The sequence below is a fragment of the Gymnodraco acuticeps genome, unplaced genomic scaffold (genome assembly GCF_902827175.1).
Source record: "Gymnodraco acuticeps unplaced genomic scaffold, fGymAcu1.1, whole genome shotgun sequence".
NCBI classification, from domain to species: Eukaryota; Metazoa; Chordata; class Actinopteri; order Perciformes; family Bathydraconidae; genus Gymnodraco; species Gymnodraco acuticeps.
In genome coordinates, this window is record NW_022989937.1 from 1,787,460 (window position 1) to 1,807,964 (window position 20,505).

A 20,505-nucleotide genomic window follows, 5' to 3' on the forward strand; every position below is an offset into this window, starting at 1 on the left:
AAAAAGATAGCCCAAAGTACTGTTCCTGAACTGTGGTGCCACCGGTTGCATATTCCTTCATCAGGTACGGCAGCAGCGGGTAGGCAGGATCACCAAGAAGATACATTTGTATGGCCTCCTCGTCGTCCACAATCTGTTTTCTCAGAGCAGGGATCTTTCCAGTCTTTAAGTACATGTTTAGCTTTGAGTTAGCTAAGACCCGTGCAAAAGGCAGCTTGATGTATTTTGGACCCAGGTGGATGGAGATCGCTCTGCATGTCTGCCTAATAATGAGGGACAAAGCTGGGTGCGAAACTACAAAGGCGTTAGCAGTCTTACGTAGCCTTCCCTCATCGCTCAGGTAATAAAGTACTAACGCAACCCTTTTCAGTGGATCAATTGGTGCCCTCATGGTTGTTGTTTGCTTTTCGATATATGGGTGTAGTTCTTCGCTCAGAGCGACGACAGAGGCTTTGGACATGCGGAAGTTAAGATAAATCATCATACTGGTGTACCTTTTTTTACATGCAGTTAAGCCTATAAACTGTTTAAACCGCTGCTGTATTTACCACTGAGCTTCTACTGTCTGCGGCTGCGAGATTAATATACCTCACGGGCATCATAGGCTCCCATTATTTTCATAAACATAAACACATTGCTGCAGGTACTGCATACACTAAGTGCTACAAGATTAACCCTAACTCTAGATATCATAATAACCGATAAGCTCAGCGCAACAGAGTAGCAAAACTATATGACAAAACCAGAGAATGCCCGAGACAGATCCTTGATGATCCCCCAAATATGTTATGGCCAAAAGACAACACAAAACTTAGCAGCATATATTTGAGATGCCAAACCACTACTTGTAATTGTAATCAATTATAAAATCAAAACATCGCAATCAGGCACCAGCTACAAACCCTCCTTGGAACTGCTTTGGTTAAAAAGGGGTTAAAGTGAGTATATTCTAGTACAATGGAAATAGATTTTGGTATTCTGGAAGTCATGTAAGTAAGAATCAATATCCGACATACAGTGATGGGAAATGTTTTTCATGGAAGAAGCACTCTTTGTTATAGAAAAGTGTTGTATTGGGCCCGTTAACAAAGCAAACTTAAATAATACAGGTTGAAGAAAGAATTTTATTAAATAATGTGTTTTCAAAATCTACATTAATACTAATTCTGCTTTATTGCATGTTGAATCAAATACATATTTTTGCTTGACTAATAGGCTCAGATCATGCAGTGGTAAGCGTGTGCAAACCACCTCCTTGAGGAAACTCAAAAACGTGTGTGGGAGAGAAACCCAGGGATTTGAGCCTTTGCAGACCATTCACATAAAAAAACTAAACACAAAAGGGAAAACCACATAAAGCCTAATAGGGACTCTTTAATATACTTTTTACGTAGCCCAACTCCTACCTTGTCAGCTCCCATGTTAACATTCACAGTAAAGCTGTAAACCTCCCAGGGTCCCTGATTGTTCACAATTGTATTTGTTCTTGTCTTTCAACTCCCCTCTCTTCCACGTGTTCTCCAAGTAGAAACAGATCATGTATTTCCCCTTTCATCTTTCCTTTCTCCCATCCACCACTCTCTCCTCCCCTTTACTTAAAAAACATATATTCATGCACCTTTTTCACTCCTGTCTCCTTCTCCTTGTCAATCTATTGGTGTTCCCGCCCTCTCCCCCTGGGTCCTCTCACTATTTAAACATCTCTCCACTTACCTTTCATCCATCTATCCACAGAGAGGGACTGAAGAGCGTGGTCACAATGCAGAGTGAGTAAATTGGCAAACGCCTGCACTACTGGGATGTAGTGATGGGGAGGAGGAAAAGGACTGGGAGGGGAGGAGAAGAAAGAATGGAATGTTTCTGGAATGTAAAGAGGCAAACTGCCTTTGTTGACCTCCACATTTTTTATTCCGTATTCCATGCCTCGCCATGGATTTCACTCCTGCTTTTACGCATTTGGCCCACAATCCAAGCCTTGGGTTTTCTTACCAACACCCAGGGCTGGACTGGCCATCTGGCATACTGGGCATTTTCCCGGTGGGCCGACGTGCCTTTTGGGCTGACACGTCATTTTTTTTTTTTCTGAAGTCCCGGCCCATAAGACGGGTAGATTGGCCCTCTGTTTAAATGTTTTTAGTAATTGACACTGGGCCGGCCCAATCAAATCTTTAATCACCTCCCCCTTTGGGCCGCTCGGTGTGCATCATTAAATCACGCCCCCAGGAGGTGAGCTGGCCGTTGAAGCCAAACTGCCTTTTTTTTAGAGAAAAAAAAAAGTTCGAGTTATAAATGGCGAAGGCGAAGGCGAAGACGAAGGCCAAGCGAAAAGGGGGAGCAGAAAAATTGCGGGCAAGAAAAAAGCAGACCCTTCGTGCTGATGCTGCCGCTTGTGTTAAAATAACCAACATGTTTAGTACAGGTGCAGGTCCATCTTCAGCAGCCGTGGCCGATATTGGTGGTGAGGAAGATGATGAGAGAGAGATCAGCGCGAGTGGGGAGAGGGAGGAGAACTAAGAAAATTAGGAAAAGATTATTATTAAGGTTATGATACTCTGTAGTTCTGGAACCCATTAATATCTCCTTGATGAAGCACTAATAAGACAACTATTATAAGAGAAACATTCGTTAGCCTACAAGCTAGTAAGCTGGCTTTTTTAGGTTTATAATGGGACTCTGATACGTTGTCTCATTGAAAGAACGTCATTATTTTGTTAACCACCATTCATGAACAATTACTGTCAGCTGGCAGCTTGTTTTGTTTAGTTTATTTACTTATTTGGTTATAAGGGCAACAGTGGTCTTTTGGGACCTGAACAAAATGTTTATAGTCAGCTTTTTGTGGTAGTTTTGATTGACAATATATAAAATGAATAATATAGAAATAGATAAAAAATGGAGGCACACATGTAGTTTTGACCATTAACTGTGTGGTATTGTTATGTCAATGCCTATTTGTATGGACCTCTATCAGGGAATCCATTCATTCTGTATCATTGTGTTGAGCCAGGTAGCATCCCCAGAGGAGGAGAGTGTCAGCGAGAGTGAGGAGAGCAAAGAGCAGGAGGACATAGATTACTTTGCCCGCCCCGAGCCATCTATGTTACAGATGTTTTTAGAACAGCACCCACAACAACATACCATAAATCCAGTTGTGCAGAAGGTATTCACCTGTAAAGATGGCACCAGCAGAAAGTGGCTTACATATTGCAAGGGACGTCATACTGTATGTTGTTTTGTTTTGTATGTCTGGCATTTGGGAAGAGGACTGACACTGGCACATTTATAACTGGAATGTCAGATTCGAGGCACGCACACCAGTAGCGTGGCGTGGGGAAAAAATTAGGGGAAGCCAATAATACGTCCTTTCTTTTGGGTCGGGGGTGTGGTGGTCAATGTAATAACGTAACCAGATGAGTGATGTAGTGGCAATTTTTTTATCTTACCTTATATGGTAAAACCAAATGCTTCTAAAAGCATTGTCTAAAACAACTATACCATTTCCTGATATGTGCCGTTTTCTCTGCATACTCTAATGAGGGTTTTCATTCCCAAGCGCTTCAAGGCCACAGAGCTGATTTGGCAGACTATGTTGAAACTACTCCTCTTCACACAAAGTTTGAACTCCCATAACAATATGAGACCGTGTGAAAGCAGATTTCTGAGGAAACTCTGTCTGCCCGCCCTTTCTTGTATATAAGCTTTGCTATTTTATGACTATTGCGCACACTCCTGCAGACTATCCTATACTCTGTGAGACCTGTGTCTTTGAATATTCAAATAAATAACCTGAAAGACAACTCTGTTTGTTTCACCATTTATTGTTGATCATTCTGACCTGTGTATCTCCACAGTATTGACTAGGTCTAAGATTTCCGTAACAGTGATTACAGCACCCGGTATCATTTTGTATCATACAGATACAGGACTTACACACGCCTGTTATCTAACCGACAGGTCCGCACGCACTCTCCAGCCGAAACTCTAATAAGCATTCATTCACAAACTAAATCAGGAGACCTTTAACGTTTTACGTTCGATCCGCTCCTTTTTTCCTCGCTGTACACAGCTCCAGTTTGGGCATTAGCCTGTCATCAGATTGTATTTGTTGTTGCTGCTGTAGCGGAAGTTTAGTACAATTATTTTTGATTAAATACTCCAAATCTCCACCCTCCATAATTGCACTTGCTTCAATTGCTTGCTACTTTCTAACGGCGGTGAGAGTGATGCAGTGACGCTATCTATCTTCTATCGATTAGATTTATGATTCGAAAATTATAAAAGTAGGGTAGACATGTGAATATTATCCGACTGAACAAAACGTGCATTTATCTAACAGGTTCATTTTCCACTGACCTTATTTCAAGCTATTTTCCAAAATCCTATGGAGAAATCCCATTGCCTTTTTGTAGAGGGAAACCGAGCGCAGCTTACTTCCGGGTTTTAGGATGCGTCACTGCCACACTAAATTGATGCGATTTGATTGGATTGTGAGGCAAGAGAGGCCAGCCGCCTCTGGCTTCCCTTGGCATGGCCTTGACTAATCACAGGTTGGCAGGGGCATGACGTGAGCCTTTTCTGATTGGTCAATCCCTCCATTTTTTTTCACCAAGGGAAGCCAATTTCTGCTGGCCTCCTCTCGCAACAGAGAGTGCAATCTACTGTTTCACCATAACATGTATAGGGGCGCTGTTTCACTATTTGTAAAATACTCAATGAGAATGGGGGAGAGACGGGCCGGCAGCAACACACAGCACAGAACAATTACCGAAACCAAACTAAGTGTTTTTATTTATTTATTAAAATTATAACTACAACCTGAAAAAACAGGGGAAGCCTGGCTTCCCTTGGCCTCCAGGATAAAACGCCACTGACACACACCAGCGTACAGAGGAGCACAAAAAGAGCATTACATTTAACCTGTGCTGAAGCTTTTTTCTTACGGTGCTCTAAAGCAGACATCGAAAGCATGTATGCTGGCAGTCAGATATCTGCTCATAGGGAACAAGTCCGAAAGAGGCGTCAGGTTTTGGAGCGTGTGGTGGATGTGGTGAAAGTACAGGCAGGTGGAGAATGAGGGAGCATATATGCTAGCTGACAACACCGTGGACCACGATAACATTTTGGAGCTCATCCTTTTATTAGGAAAGTATGGTGTCTGCTTAAAAGAGCATCTGGATGATTGCGTAGAGAAGAGCAAGAAATTGCACCAATCCAGTGGAACAAAAGGTCTCTCATCACCCTACTCTCCAAAACTACTGTTAACTCCATAATATAAACTGTTGGTAGTCTAATCAAATAAAGTATCTCCAGTGATGTCCAGAAGGCCGGAATGTTTTCTGTTCAGTTGGACACAACACAAGACATAACTTCTCAGGATCAGTGTTCAGTAATCTTAAGATATGTCAATGAGACTGTGCAAGAGAGGCTTGTGGCTTTAGTGAAGTCCCATGCATCCACTGGACAATACTTTGTGAACTTGCTCTCAGAGGTCTTAGACTTAGAGCATCTGAAACTGGACAAGGGCATGTGTATAGGTAATGCAACAGATGGAGCATCCAATATGCAAGGCCGGTACAAAGGATTTTCTGCACTGATGACCTCCCAGTCACCCACTCATGTCCATGTGTGGTGCTATGCTCATGTTCTTAATCTTGTCCTGGCTGAAACTACCCAAACTGTCATCGGATGTGGAACACTTTTCAACCTAATCAATGACATAGCAGTGTTTATCAGGGAGTCATATCAGAGGGTCAATCTGTGGGAGAAACAAGCCCAAGACAAGATGCCGTTGACTCATCCTGTAGACTCATCTGGTCCTATCTCTATTGTGTTGTCATAGAAAGGGGAGGCAGGGCACTATAGGGTCCCCCCCCCCCCTAAATTCACTAGAAGTCATCATTTAAGGGGTTATTTTTAAAACTTTTCTTCTGGGGGGGGGCATACCCCCCCAGACCCCCCTATTAGTGCTCGGTCACGGTTGGCTTTGTGAGAGGGTTTGATAGTTACACATACTTGTGGTATGTATTAGTTTTGTTTGCCCCTGGTACGTAAAAAGGATAATAATAGCGTTTTTTAAATATAATACTGAGTTATTCTTCTTGTCAGGAACCGCTACTATTCGTTTGTTTTATGGATTTGGGCCGGTCTGGGTCTAAATGCCAGGGTCGATTTGCTGTCCCTGTCCAGCCCTGCCAACACCAATAACAAAAAAAACGTTATTCTCGAGAGATATACAGTAACAGTTTGTCAGACAGTCTAGACACCACATTAGAAAAGTGGAAAAGAGAGCTATATGTAATTCTAAGCAACACTAAATGGTCCTTTCACTGCTCAAACTGAATAAATGCTTATACAATATAAAGGCATACAATTATTTCACTGGAGTTGTCCACCATGCAATTACAGTTGAAAGATATGTGCCAAAGAGTGGCTTTTAGACTCTGATAGGACTCACAATGCATACAATATATTCATAAGATTAACCCTTGCATTTTTTATTTGAAGAAGGGCAATTATCTATTAGCCATGCTAATGGATGTCAATGCTGACCTGTCGATCCATCGCTTTGATTCGGACAAAAATGTCTCTAAATCAATTCAATTTAAATGAAACTTTATAGAAATGTGTGTCCACAAAGAGGATATAAAGACTTTATACCCTGACTTTTCATCGAAGGCCAGTTTCCTTTCCTTGCTAGGCAGCTATCTGTCTGTCACATCCGATCTGACCGATCAGTATCATGTATTCAAATTCATTTCTGGCAGCCTGATGTCTGATGTGCATGGGCAGATCATCCCACAGTGTGGGAGCCGCTACAGAGAAGCAACGGCCCCCTCTGAGCTTTGACTTGGTTCTGGGCACATTCAGGAGCAGTTGATCCGCTGACCTGAGAGGGCGGTTGGGCGTGTAAGGGTGTAGCAGCTCAGAAAGATATGGTGGGGTCATGCCATTTAGGGATTTAAAAGTAAATAAAAGGATTTTTAAATGAATCCTAAAATGTATTGGCAGCCAGTGGAGCGAAGCCAAAATGGGGTAAATGTGGTCATATTTCCGTGTGCCAGTTAAAAGCATTGCTGCTGCATTTTGCACCCGCTGCAGACGAGCAAGGGAGGACCCACTGACCCCCATGTAGAGAGAGTTACAGTAATCCAGCCGAGTGGTGACAAAGGCGTGGATTACTGTCTCAAACTGCTGTCTGGAGAGAAAAGGTTTTATTTTGGCTAGCTGCCTAAGGTGATAAAAGCTTGTTTTTACCACCGATTTAATCTGACTCAAGTTTTAGTTCACGGTCCATTTTAATGCCAAGGTTCGTAATGGTGGGCTTGGTGTACTTAGCATTCATGCTAATATCCTAACCATCTCCTGGCTCTAGTTTTTGCGAAAGGGGTGGAGGAGGGTTGCGTATTGTCACCTGAAATTACAGCTGAAAAGAGGGAAGAGCAGATATAAGGGATTAGCGGGTGCAACGATAGGTTTGTGAGAATGGAGAGAGGAGTGATTGGTTAGCTGGGGAGTGACGCCCCCGATCACTTAATGAGGGAGGAGAGGGTAAAGAAGTGACGTGTAATATGAATGAAGAGCTTGGTCTTCCTGATTGAACTTGCGCTAAGCTTCATTACTTGGATTGAAGTCTCTGCCTTCGACAGGTTAGAACATGTTGTTATCTTTACATATAGAAATACATAATAACATACCAGCACTCCATATGCACTAGCTTTCCAACATAGCAAGACATGTTTTGTTTGAATAATGCTAGATCTTTGTCACATGCTGTGTTGAAAACACTATACTATCAACCTGGGAGTCATCCTGGACACCACCCTCTCTTTCCTGGCGCACATCAAATCTGTTACCAAATCCACTTTCTACCATCTCAAAAACATTGCCAGACTCCGGCCTTCACTCTCTGACTCTGTGGCAGAAACACTTGTACACATCACATCACATCCCATCTGGACTACTGCAATGGAGTCCTGTCCGGGGTTCCCAGCAAAACCCTGGACAGGCTCCAATACGTCCAGAACTCTGCCGCCAGGAATACACTTCCTGCCGTGATCCGTAATGCTGCCTCCCTGGACATCTTCAAATCATCATTAAAAACACACCTTTTCACCCTGGTCTTCGGGCCCTAGCCCTTTCTTGGACCCCCGACTTATTTTTTGTTTGCCCTTTGATTGTCTGTTTGTTTTGTTCGTCCACCATGTACAGCGACCTTGGGTCCCTTGAAAGGCGCTATATAAATATAATTGATTATTATTATTTATTATTATACTTACCGCGGATGTGTTAGGAATGTTACGTTTCAGCACCACAGCATTTCAGAAAACACAACAGCATTTCAGAAAACGCTACAGCATTTCAGGAAACGCTACAGCATTTCAGAAAACGCTACAGCATTTCAGGAAACGCTACAGCATTTCAGAAAACACAACAGCATTTCACATTGGACTGAAAGGGTATTCCTTTAGGGAGAACACTTCTTGTATGTGATTGGACAGAGCCAGCCAGAGAAGCACTGCTGTGATTGGTTGTTTTTGCTGCCAGTCAAGAAATTACGCTTCGTGATTGGTCAGCACCCGATAGCGCAACATGTCCCGAAACATCAGCCGTTAGCTGTTAGCACACAGAGCTCACAGCTCCTCATATCTGTTCAGAAACTGGACAAAAGTTAAACATGAACAAACCAAAGACTGTCTGTGTCATGGTGAATACAGTCGCTGCTTTATTTCTGTCTGTATGACGTTGTTGTGAGTGTGGACGGAGCAGCTACAGGTTAGTTTAGCCTGATCTCCATTCAGAAAACACTCATTTTAAAAGGTTTTTTGCCTGCCGTCTGTCTGCAGACTTGTCAAAGCATTAATTCATGGTTTTTACTAACCGGTATCAGTATGTTGTTACTTCGGCATCATTTTGAAACGTGTATTACAATTAAATCACGGTCAAATATGTTCATTTTGGCAGCAGGTGAAAAGGATCAGGCAATCAAACAGGCGGGAAAACAGAGGACAAAATACAGTTTCAAAATAAAATAGGTAACAAAATAACACATGTCTTTATGTTACTCACATAATCACATCATTAAATGTCAGAGAATCTCCTTTTTTTGGACTAACTTATTTCCCGTATTTTACTTTCCGTATTTAGAACAACAAATCCAATTCTAATTCAGTTTCTGGTTTTCCAGCATAAATTCATTAATTAATTAACTATTTTTCATTTCTTTCCAGCAGACTCTGAAACACATGCCCTCAGTCGGTAACTTTCGAATGTGTGCTCAGAGGAAAACAAGAGGCCTCATTTGTTCCCGGTACGCTCCATTTGCTTAACACAAAATGACGTGGCTAAACTTGACACTTTGCACTCATTTAATAGGATGCTGTTCAGAAACCAATCTCGTTACTTTCCTTTGAGGTAATGTCGCGGTGATATTCCCATCACTCACTGCATATTAACACAGACGTTCAGACCACACACACACAGACACACACACACACACACACCCACAGACACACACACACACACACAGACACACACACTTTCTGAGTCACGTACATGCTGACGCTCTCTTTCTCTGGAACACAAACACATCACCACAGTTGGCTGGCACATGCTGACACTGTCATTAAGCATTCCTTCTGGCTACATGAGCATGGGGCAGCATCATCTTGCACACACACACGCACACACACACACACACACACACACACACACACACACACACACACACACACACACACACACACACACACACACACGGACGGACGGACGGACGGACACAGTACTTTTCGGAGTGGCGCATTGACTTATATCCAACCCGAGTTCTAGCATCTCTTTTAAGTCCTGAGTTTGATCTTTTAGAAATAAAGCAAATAAAGTTGGTTTTAGATTGACAAGAAAATTATCACACACACACACACACACATACGAATAATTAGTGCTCGGCTCATTATACAGCACCACAATCCCTGAAGGCAGAGATAATTCAGAATGGGAAATCTCCCGCAAAGCCACAGGGTGTGTGTGTGTGTGTGTGTGTGTGTGTGTGTGTGTGTGTGTGTGTGTGTGTGTGTGTGTGTGTGTGTGTGTGTGTGTGTGTGTGTGTGTGTGTGTGTGTGTGTGTGTGTGTGTGTGTGTGTGTGTGTGTGTGTGTGTGTGTGTGTGTGTGTGTGTGTGTGTGTGTGTGTGTGTGTGTGTGTGTGTGTGTGTGTGTGTGTGTGTGTGTGTGTGTGTGTGTGTGTGTGTGTGTGTGTGTGTGTGTGTGTACGTGTACAATACATGATTCACCTGCTTGATGCATATATAACCATATGGATTGCGTAAGATGGGGGGGGGGCTGACAGAGAGAGTATCTAATACGTTGGCTAAGGAACTCAATACGAACACACACACACACACACACACACACACCAGTGGAAAGAAGACATTTAGAGAATGTATTCTAGTTTCCATATAAAATATGATTATCAGTGACATTTACAAATGTTTACAGGAAGCAGTTAGGAACTTCCTCTGGGAGCTGTTAAGAAACTTAACTTCATCCCAACAAAAATCAAATAAATGTCTTTGAAACTTTTATGTTTTTGCTTCAAAGTGGATATATTGTACTTTTTACGTATTTTTTATATAAGTATTTTTTGTCTCTACTGGGACATGTCTCCATGCTTTAATGCTGCAGCACCTCTTTTCACCCTCTGTCTGAAACCAGAGCCCAGTCTGCTCTGATTGGTTAGCCGGCTCTGAAAAACCCCAATAAAGCAGAATAGGGCCCCTTTACATTTCAATGCAATAGGTTGATCACGAGGGTTAGAATGGCTTCCTTAAGCCTTGATTACTCTCCTGTAAACGAGAATACGCTCAGCCTGACTCACTGATCTCATTTAACAGTTTGACAGACTTCCAAGCCTTCCAACTCCATCGGCCTATCCCATCACCCAGCACACACTTCAGCCAACTGCTTTGAATGTTAGCAGCTGTTTGATATGCAGATATCAGATCCATACGTATGGTTTACAAGGGTCATGCTACACCTACCACTAGTTCCACAGGATGTTATCATCTACTCATAAGGTTGATCACAGATTAGATGGAAACCAGAGATGCTGATCATGTTCATTCCCCCCCCCCCCCGAAGGGAATAGCAGACAGTTTTTTGCTGTGCTTGTGCTGTAGCAGAGCATTATACACATTCTCCAAATGATAAATTACGAATTCAGAGAGAATGCGACTATGAGGTACCATGGGCAATAGAGAACTATGTCATCATGTTATTTAAAGCTGATCAGAAAAGGCTTTGAATCAGCAAGTTCCTCATATTCTTTGTCTTGTTTTGTTGTCAGTCTAAGGTGGGGAATGGGACCTTGTATTTTTTTTGTTCTTTCCCCTTGTGTTCCTTCCTCCCTACAATTAATTTGCCTCCTTCTTTTGTGGTCAAGGCTACCAACATGAACATGTACATTAGCAGAAAAAAGATGAACTTGACAAAAAGAAACTCCTTCACCTTATCCACAGATTGCAGATTCCCAATGAAATGAATTGAGTTTTAATTGTATGACTGGGCCAGGGGGACGAATCCCGATGGGCCTGTACTGAAGTGGGCCGGTCGGACGATGTGAGCCGGTCGGATAAGTCACTAGCACCGTCCCGTCCACAATTTACTAGCGGTAATTACTCGCGGTACCGAGGTGGGCCGGTCGAGAGTCCCGGGCTGATTTGTAGTCCCATTCCGCCCCTGGGTTGGGCCAACAGATGGTGACCTCACCTGGAGCCAAAGACCAGCTCCAAAGAGCAGACAGTCTGTTTATCAGTGTTAGATGTCAGGCTTCACGCACATTTTCAATACAAAAACAGTTTTAGAACACAAAAGTCTTCACAACTTTTTGAACTGGAGTTCTGCAAAAAGGCTTCTCTGCTCCTGTCCATTCTCCTCTAATCGTAATTTCATCAGTCTCTCCAACTGTTTCTCACATTTTTGTAATAAACTCTTCTGTCTCTAGGCTCCGCTCTGCCGCCCACCTCTTCCTTCAACCAGATGACTCAAACTTCTGCCGGGGCCTTAGAGGCTCCGCCAGGTTCTGCTCCAGAGTCATGAATCATGTGACTCGGAAGTCTAACCCTAACGGCATTTGTCCACATAGCGCCTTTTTCTGGCGGAAAAGCACTGGCAGGCTTTTATTATTCTTTCTTGGACAACAATAAAAAACTAAAAACAAAACTCTACATTTGAATATTTTCAACCCCAAGTGCTTGGAGAGGGCGCACACAAAAGGCAGAGCGGTCAGAAAGAAAGCCCCTCTTGTGCTATTTGATGTTCACCCCATCCTGTAGTGTGCTCTGTAGGTTTTAGTGCATGTAAATGGTCTGCAAAGGGTTAAAACCTGGAGCTCCCTCCAGAGTGAGTTTCTCTCCCACACACTCCCCCCCTGCCTGAAACGCCTCCATTGGACTCCTTTACTTCCAGAACATAGTGACATCACTATGTAATACTCGTGCTTCTATTGACTAGCACTTAAATTCATTGTACTTGATAGGCTAAGGGACGGGACATCTCTAAGAGGTTGACCAATAACAACAGAGCCGGCCAGCTAACCAATCAGAGCAGACTGGGCTCTGGTTTCAGACAGAGGGTGAAAAGAGGAGCTGCAGCACAGGCATTATGAGAGAAATAAAGAGCTTTTTGAACATTAAAGCATGGAGACATGTCACAGTAGAGACACTACATACTGATATGAACCTGGACATTTGCATAATAGGGCCCCTTTAAAAAATATGCTTGAGTTTAGAAAAAGGCGCTTTGTGGACACAGGCCCTAAAACCTATGCACGTTAATTATAATTAGTAAGTGTAATTATTACTTTGAGCTTCTTCTATAAGAAATACAACTGATGAATCATAGAAACTGAAGGAGGGAGGGAGAAATGAGGAAGAAGGATATAGAGAGGGATTGGATCCTCCAAAGCCTCTTAGCATTTACAGCTTAAGAAAGTCAGAGGAAGGTCATTGAAGGAGGCATGAACCTAGGCATTACTGACACCGCTTTAAGGAGAGGAGGATTGTGGGACATCTGTGTCTGTAATGGGCAGCTGTACAGCGGAGTCAATGTGCTTTTTACTCAAATTAAACAAGGACAATTGTTTCCTCTCTCCTCCTATCGGGTGTCTCTCCAGCGACTCGTGTTCCTGTTTAAATATTCACCTGATCTCTGCTGGCGTCATCAGCTATTGTTATTCAAAACCAGGGGACGAACCAGAGTGCGCTAGTGGGGGTAATTTTGGTTTTAATCCCTCTTGAGTTGGAGTTTTTATCTCACTCTCTTTAATTAAATAACTTTGCAGGATAAGGGACGTCAGCTTTATTGACTTCATTATTTATAATTTGACCTAAAGTGACTGCAGGAAAAACAGAAATATGCTCACTAAAGGTCAGTAATGATTCTCAATCAGTTCAGTCAATTCAATGTTCTCCATTAAAACGGCAATATCTGATAATTGAAGTGAGAGCATCCATTTGCGATCGCCTGTCAGAAGTGTTTAATGTCAAACAATTGTCAGTGATTTAATTGCAAAGTTAATCAATTTCCTGCATTGATGTTAACCAATAATTACTTCACCCACACAGGCGGTGGCCCCCGGGTCGCCTCGTTGCCGTGGGTGCTGCTGGTCTGTGATGACAGATGTTATGCTGTTTATGGCATGTGTGTTGTTGTTGTTGTTGTTGTTGTTGTTGTTGTTGTTGTAGTAAATACATCATTAAGTCTCATTTAAGTATATAACTTCCTTCTCTGGTTTGATTTCCTCGCGGTTTGAATTCACATCTAGCTACTTAATATTCACTTCCTTAGAACAGACAGAAAGCTGTGTCTTTAACCATTGTTAGGATTGATATTAGGTTTGTAATGACCGTGTATGCAAGTTTCAACCATCTGGCCAATACTTCCTGTAATGTATATTGCCTCGCTGAGACCCTCCCCTTTCTGTGTGTTTTGAGTGTATAAAGTGCCTGTATTTTCTGTTGTACGTGGTCAGATCTTGGTACTATCTACTAGTGCAGGACTGAATATTGATTCTGTTAAATGCTATAACTCTTTATTAAATAACACAACTTTGGTTTGAAGCTTGTAGATTTGTTCTTTTCTTACCAGAAGGTGATTGAGTGTGGAATTTTCTATGATCTAGGCTAGGGCGTGGCCACCTTGTGATTGACAGGTTGCTACCACAGCGTTATCTGGCTTTACCCCTTTCAGATTGTTTTTTCATTTGAAAGGTTAAGACATTCAGTCAACATTAACATGTTGTTCACCAAGAAATGTATAATTCAGTGATTGGTTGTACCAAGTTAAACCAAGATGGTGATGGCCAGAGACTCACTTTATTTATTACCTCAGTGACACACTTCCTAATGACTTTGTGTTCTCAATCTGTAGAGTCAAGTCTTCTGGAATCCAGCATGGTGTTCATTGGATACATTATGGTCCCATTTAGAATAAATTAGGTACGCTTTAGGGTTGGCTACCTTGTGATTGACAGGTTGCTACCATGACATCTTGTGTTTTCAGTTTTAAGACATTTGGTGAACATTAACATTTCGGTCAATAAGAAATGTCTTGCTTACTGTTGTTTGGTCTCTAACATTTTTATACCTGTGATCACAAAGTATTTATATGAGATGGTGGAGTTTAGGAATGAATTGAATATATTTCTTGATTTATCACTTGTATTAGATTTGGTAATATCACTGCTCTCCTGTTTGATGTCATTCAAATTAACTCAACTGTATATGTTATTACACGGCTCTTGTGATTGCCTCCCATTGGTAGTCGATACATCAAAGGTTAGTACACAACCGTGTTGTCTTTGCTTGAAATGTTGCAGTTTAAAAGAAACTAATGTTCTTCCTCCTGGTCACTTGCTTTACATATTGGAGTGTCAGCTGATAATGTAGAAGCGGACCTGATTGTCTTTGGTCCAATCAAACGCTGGCATTGTTCATTTCTAGCAATAATTCCAACCTTAATTACCATTGAATTCATCTGCTTATAATGGTGACTGTCAAGGACACGATTTATCTAATTATACAAGATAATTTAGTAACCATGGTAAAACATATCCATGGCAGTAAGTGGGAGGAATTATTTGAGACTTTCACCGAACAATCAGAAAAGTGAAACGTTTTTAAAAAAGGTGCTTTTTGTGTGTATTTGTCGGCTTCTCTGTATATATATATATTGTAGTACATAACCTGTCCATCATTATTTAGGACATACGGTCCACTTCCACTCTGAAGTAATATTGCCCATGATCACCAGGGAACATAAATAAAAACATAAAGTGCGGGGAGGCGCTGCAGGACTTGTCCTTCTCCACAGGAACCCGTAGTGCTGATGATGCGCGATGACAGGCACCAAAACTTTCCAATAAATGAGTCACCTCTCCATTATGCAAGACGTCAGTAAACATGAAACAGAGCAGAACTAACGGCAATTCATATGTTTTCACTTTGCTTCAATCCTGGATATTTTGGTGCTTTAGCAGAAATTAACATTGAATACATTACCATGTAATATATTTGATGTAGCTGAAAATAGTAACTAATGATGGTAATGTGTATGATGCTGTATCTTCAGATTAAAACTGAGTTATGACTCATGAGCACCATGCTATGTCCTCCATGTGTCACCCTGTAGTGCTGGAATTCAACTAGGTATATTTAATTAAATTAATTTTATGCAACTTATGATTTTTTACTACATTTTGTAGGTCAATATTTTGCGTTTTTCAATCTATTAACTTCTCTTGCTTTTTATGTCTTTCCAAAGCACTCTGTAACTATAATATACAACAATGTTGTCATTTTTACGACATTGATTTGGCTAGTTTGGTTACTATTCAAAGATTTAGATTCTCAATACAAAATATAAAACAATCAAATGATGATGCATTGCTATCCGGCAGTAACAATAAAGACACAATTATCCCACCTGCCCATTAAAGGGATGTGCAAATGAATACATCACTAATTATAATCCAATGGTTCATTACACCGTTACAATATTGATCCATTTTGCATAATGATTACTTTAGTTTGGCAGTAAAAAGGAAAAATATCTTTAAAAAAGTGCCCCTTTGAACTATCGCTGCAGTATTTCTTGCCCACCAATCAGGGCACACCAGGCTTTTCCAGAGGTCTTAAAGGAACAGTCGCCAAAACAAAGCATTTCAGACGGAAGGTGAAACTGATATTTTCAGAGAGACACTACGAGGAAAAGAGTATTTTCCCGAATATGGAACCCTGTACACATGTTCTTGTGGGAACCCAAAATAAAAGTGTAAAGCCTAAACACGAGCAAACTATGTCCCCTTTAAGTATATTTTACTTTCTGCACTGTTGCTACTTTCTTTACGATGAAGAAATGTGTATTTTCCCCTACCAAGATGCCGGTTTTTTTTTATACTATGATGGTTTAAGACTCACACACTGTATCTTCAGCAGCATGTCTCCTTTAAATAGAATGAAAAGCAGTTCATTTATAAGACTATCGTTTTAAAAGAGAAAAAGTCCTGCCTCTTGTCACCTAGCTTCTATTTCAATAACTACTGCTACTGTTCTACACGTTAAAGTTTGATTATCTCAATATTTCAACATATCCCATTCGTCTTCGTCATTGTCAAGGCCTCGCGAGAGCACTTTTTCTGAATTGTCACACTCTGAAATGTGAGAGGTTTGGAAAATAAGACTCTATAGTAAATTAACAGCCTCACAATATGTCTGACTGATTACATTATTGTAAATAAAAATACATTACTGTCAACTTTGGCTAAAGTCACAGCAATCTTTGCACACAAATAGTATTATGATAGACTTTTCTTTCGGATGGGGGCCACAGGGGGACAATATGTCTGTGTGTCCAGGGTTTCTGACACTTTGGCATCAAATCACAGAAAAGAGGAATGAAAATGGGAAACGTCAAGGGTTTTAATTAGAAACTACCACCCGTCGGTTGTGATTTGCAAGGGGGAAATTGTTTGTTCCGATTGAAATGTTGCAATAATGGGAGGAACAGTTGATGGCACAAACATTGATGAAAGATGAAGAGTGACTGTGACATCCCATTCATGTTGTGTTTGAATGGAAATATGGAACAATTAAGTACAATTTCAACCGGTATAAAAACGTACTTTTCACATGTCCAGTTTTCATTTTATCCCTTTTTATTTTACACAACATAACAACACAGTACATGTTGTCTTTTTCTGTACAGAAGCTTTCCGGGAGCTCGTGACCAACACAGGCTGTATATACCAATGTCAGTGAAACGCTCACAGGGTTTTCATGTTACTTTTTTTTTTAATTCTTCCCTTTAAAAAATATCAATTTCACAAGAGGTAAATTCTTCATCTGTTCGTCACAGTTTGTGTCTGTGTATATCTCGAGAAAGGTCTGTACTCCTCGGTAGGTAAGAAAGGCTATGTGTGAAATCTCTTCCTTTTCCGTCCCCTCGGTCAGGATCCTCTTGAATCCGGTTGTGTCATCTGTCTGTTGCAAAAGAAGGCACCGACTGCTATTCTCTTGCCACGGTATAGACACACTTCTTGTGTGTGTGTGTGAACGTGAGAATGGTGTGCTTTGCAGTTCTTGTATAGTTTTTTATTCCTCTTTTTTTCCTGTAGTAAATCCCTTTTCGTGGTATTTTCAGATAAGGTGAATGTGAATCGGGAAAATGACGTGGCGAGCGCATTGTCATGTTTTTGTTTTGTGCTATAAAGTGGAACCGACGAGATTCGAAGACGCTACGAGACAAGGCGACCGGAAAACAGACAGGAATCTTTCAAAGTGAATAAAAAACCTGTAAACTGAGATTTGTGGTGAAAAGAGTATGAAAATAATACAAATTAAAAAAACACAGGCAGCGAACAGAAAAAGCTCACCCAGAAACACACAACAAAAGGTTCCAACATGAACACAAACACACTGTACACACATCCTAAACAGCAACACACACACACACACACACACACACACACACACACACACACACACACACACACACACACACACACACACACACACACACACACACACACACACACACACACACACACACACACACACACACACACACACACACACACACACACACACACACACACCTCTCAACAAATTCAAACCCACTCACCGACCCAAACCTCAGACATACAAAAAATGGAAAAACAAAGTTTATTTGAATGGTTGCTGTCTCTCTCCAGTTCAAACGGTGCTCTCTAGGATCCAGTCCGAGTCGCACCGCCCTTTGTCCGATTCTCCGTCCCCGTCTTTGGGGAGTAGAATCCCGCTCATTGATTGGCTCCTTTTGTTCCGCATTATCCGCCCTATTTTGGGTGGTCCTGCTGCTCCTTGATGGGCGGGGTGAGTCTTTGAGCCTCCGTCACAGAGCGAGTTCCTCCTCCTCGCCCTGCTCCTCCCCAGCTCCTCCGCAGGGAGAGTCAGGTACTTGCTGGAGGCGGAGGCGCCACGGGGGGCCCGGCGCAGGATGGGGGTCTCACTGAACCGGATGGAGGGGACGGGGCTCGGTTTGAACGGCAGGGTGGGGTAAGGCGAAGGGACGTAAGGAGGCGGGGTTTGGTTGAGCGAGGTGGAGTTGTTGCGGTTGGTGTTGAGGTTCTCCAGAGGGGTGGAGGGCAGGAGCACGGAGGAGGGGGTGGAGTATGCTGAGGAAGGAGGGCGAGGGGAGGGGGATGGTGGGTTTTCAGGGGGGGCCGAGGTGCTGGAACCGCCCGGCTTTCCTGGAGCAGGTTTACGCTTCGGCTTGGGGAGGGTGCCGGTGGTGCCGTTGGGCGACGAGACGCCAACCATGGCCCTCTCCTCACCCCTCTTCTCCCGGTCCTCGGCTGCGGCTGTCGGGCTCCTGGCCGCCCAGGACTGGCTGAGGACCGAGGTGGCGGTGGAGCAGTCGGGCAGGGAGGAGTCGGACGACTGAGTTATGGTATCCTTGCCCCCCCTCTTCTTTGAGCCTCCAGAGAGGTCGTCCAACCCGATGGAGCCGTGTTTGGAGGAGCTGGGGGTGACGGTGCATCCCTGAGACTGCTGCCCGTTGGTCTGCGAGTGAACGTTGGTCATCGACAAGGAGACGCCTTTACCGCCCTGACCGGGGTTACACACCTGAGGGAACAGAGGAGGAAAGCAATGAGGTGTTGATCATTTTTGTTTCATTCCGAAATATGGACATATCAAGTTTTACGTATAGTTAAACACATTTTAGTTTGTTATTACATGAATGAAATAAGCAGTGGGAGTTCTAGACCAACTCTACTCGGGGTTCCATGCTGGGGCCAGGTCTTTTACACGAGGGGCATTTAAGGAAAGACAAACGGGACACGGACAGCGTTCAAGAACATTTCTGGTTCAGTATAATGTCACAATATCAAGTCATAAGTAAAAAAGAAGAATAAAATGATTGGTGTCAGAAACTTGACAATTTAATTAGATGACATAATTGTAAAGCAAAATACATTACTGTTAACTTGGCTCATGTCAGAGCAATCTTTGCTGCAACACTATCACAAATAGTAATATCATATACTTTTTCTTTCGCAGGAGGGCCACAGGGGGGGGTCAAAGCTCATTGTTACACTGGTCCCTGTTGCCCCCCCCCAGAACCGCCACTGTAAACAAGCAGGAAATGTCCTAGTTTTTTTTAAACATACAAGCTGCAAAAACTTTAATGTCTTAATTCTGCAGGATGAAATAGCAATGGAAGCTAAATCTTGGGTCAGTTTTATAACCTATTACTATATTTTATTTCTATCAATTTGAATTTCAGGGGTTGGGGGGGGGGCTTCCACAAAAAGTTAATAATACACGATACATAAGTATAGAAACATATGTAACGAATATTCCACAGTAGTTATCTTATCTCAAAGAGAAGTGATCTGCTTGTTACTAAGCAGCAGACCAGGCCGGGACGGCAGGCCGCCATGTGACAACGCCACTCGCTCCTGAAATGAAAATCTCTCTCCTCTCATTCTCTGTCCTTTCTGAGCAGAGGGGATTCATGGAGACAGACTGAGACCCACCTTGTAGCGTATCATCAGGATGATGATGAAGACGAGCACCGAGGCTACGATTATCCCTCCGATGATGATGATCATGGTGCCGCCGAGGAACTGAGACTGCATGAAATGACACCTCATGTACTCCGACTCGGTGGAGAACTGAACGCAGCCCACCACGCGCGTCGCCGTCAGGGAGGTGATGATGTCATCATAGATGGCCAGCACGCAGAGGTCGTACTGCGTCCCCGCCGCCAGGTTGTTGACCAGGAAGTTCTTGCTGGATGGGGGGATCATTCTGTGGTAAAACAGAGCGACGGGGAGGGAGGGGACGACAGGAAATAAAGACGTTTTAATTATTGTGTTTTTTCCATTATTTACCAATTCCTGCATATATCGTTAGGCAATGTGGACGTTTAAACAAACACAATAGAGTCATTGATTAACACAACTTTAAAAATGA

General features: G+C 42.6%; 1 protein-coding gene across 1 annotated transcript in view; it reads right to left on the reverse strand.

The window, feature by feature from the left end:
• Positions 1-17,186: 17,186 nt before the first annotated feature.
• The window catches only part of LOC117542388 (leucine-rich repeat and fibronectin type-III domain-containing protein 5-like), a 36,763-nt gene continuing 33,444 nt past the window's right edge, over positions 17,187-20,505 (reverse strand). The window contains exons 7-8 of the mRNA XM_034210038.1: positions 20,067-20,340; positions 17,187-19,152 (exon numbers count right to left, since the gene is read on the reverse strand). Coding sequence (XP_034065929.1) covers positions 18,241-19,152; positions 20,067-20,340 — 1,186 coding nt within the window. The 3' untranslated portion in view covers positions 17,187-18,240. The remainder of the gene's footprint in view (positions 19,153-20,066; positions 20,341-20,505) is intronic.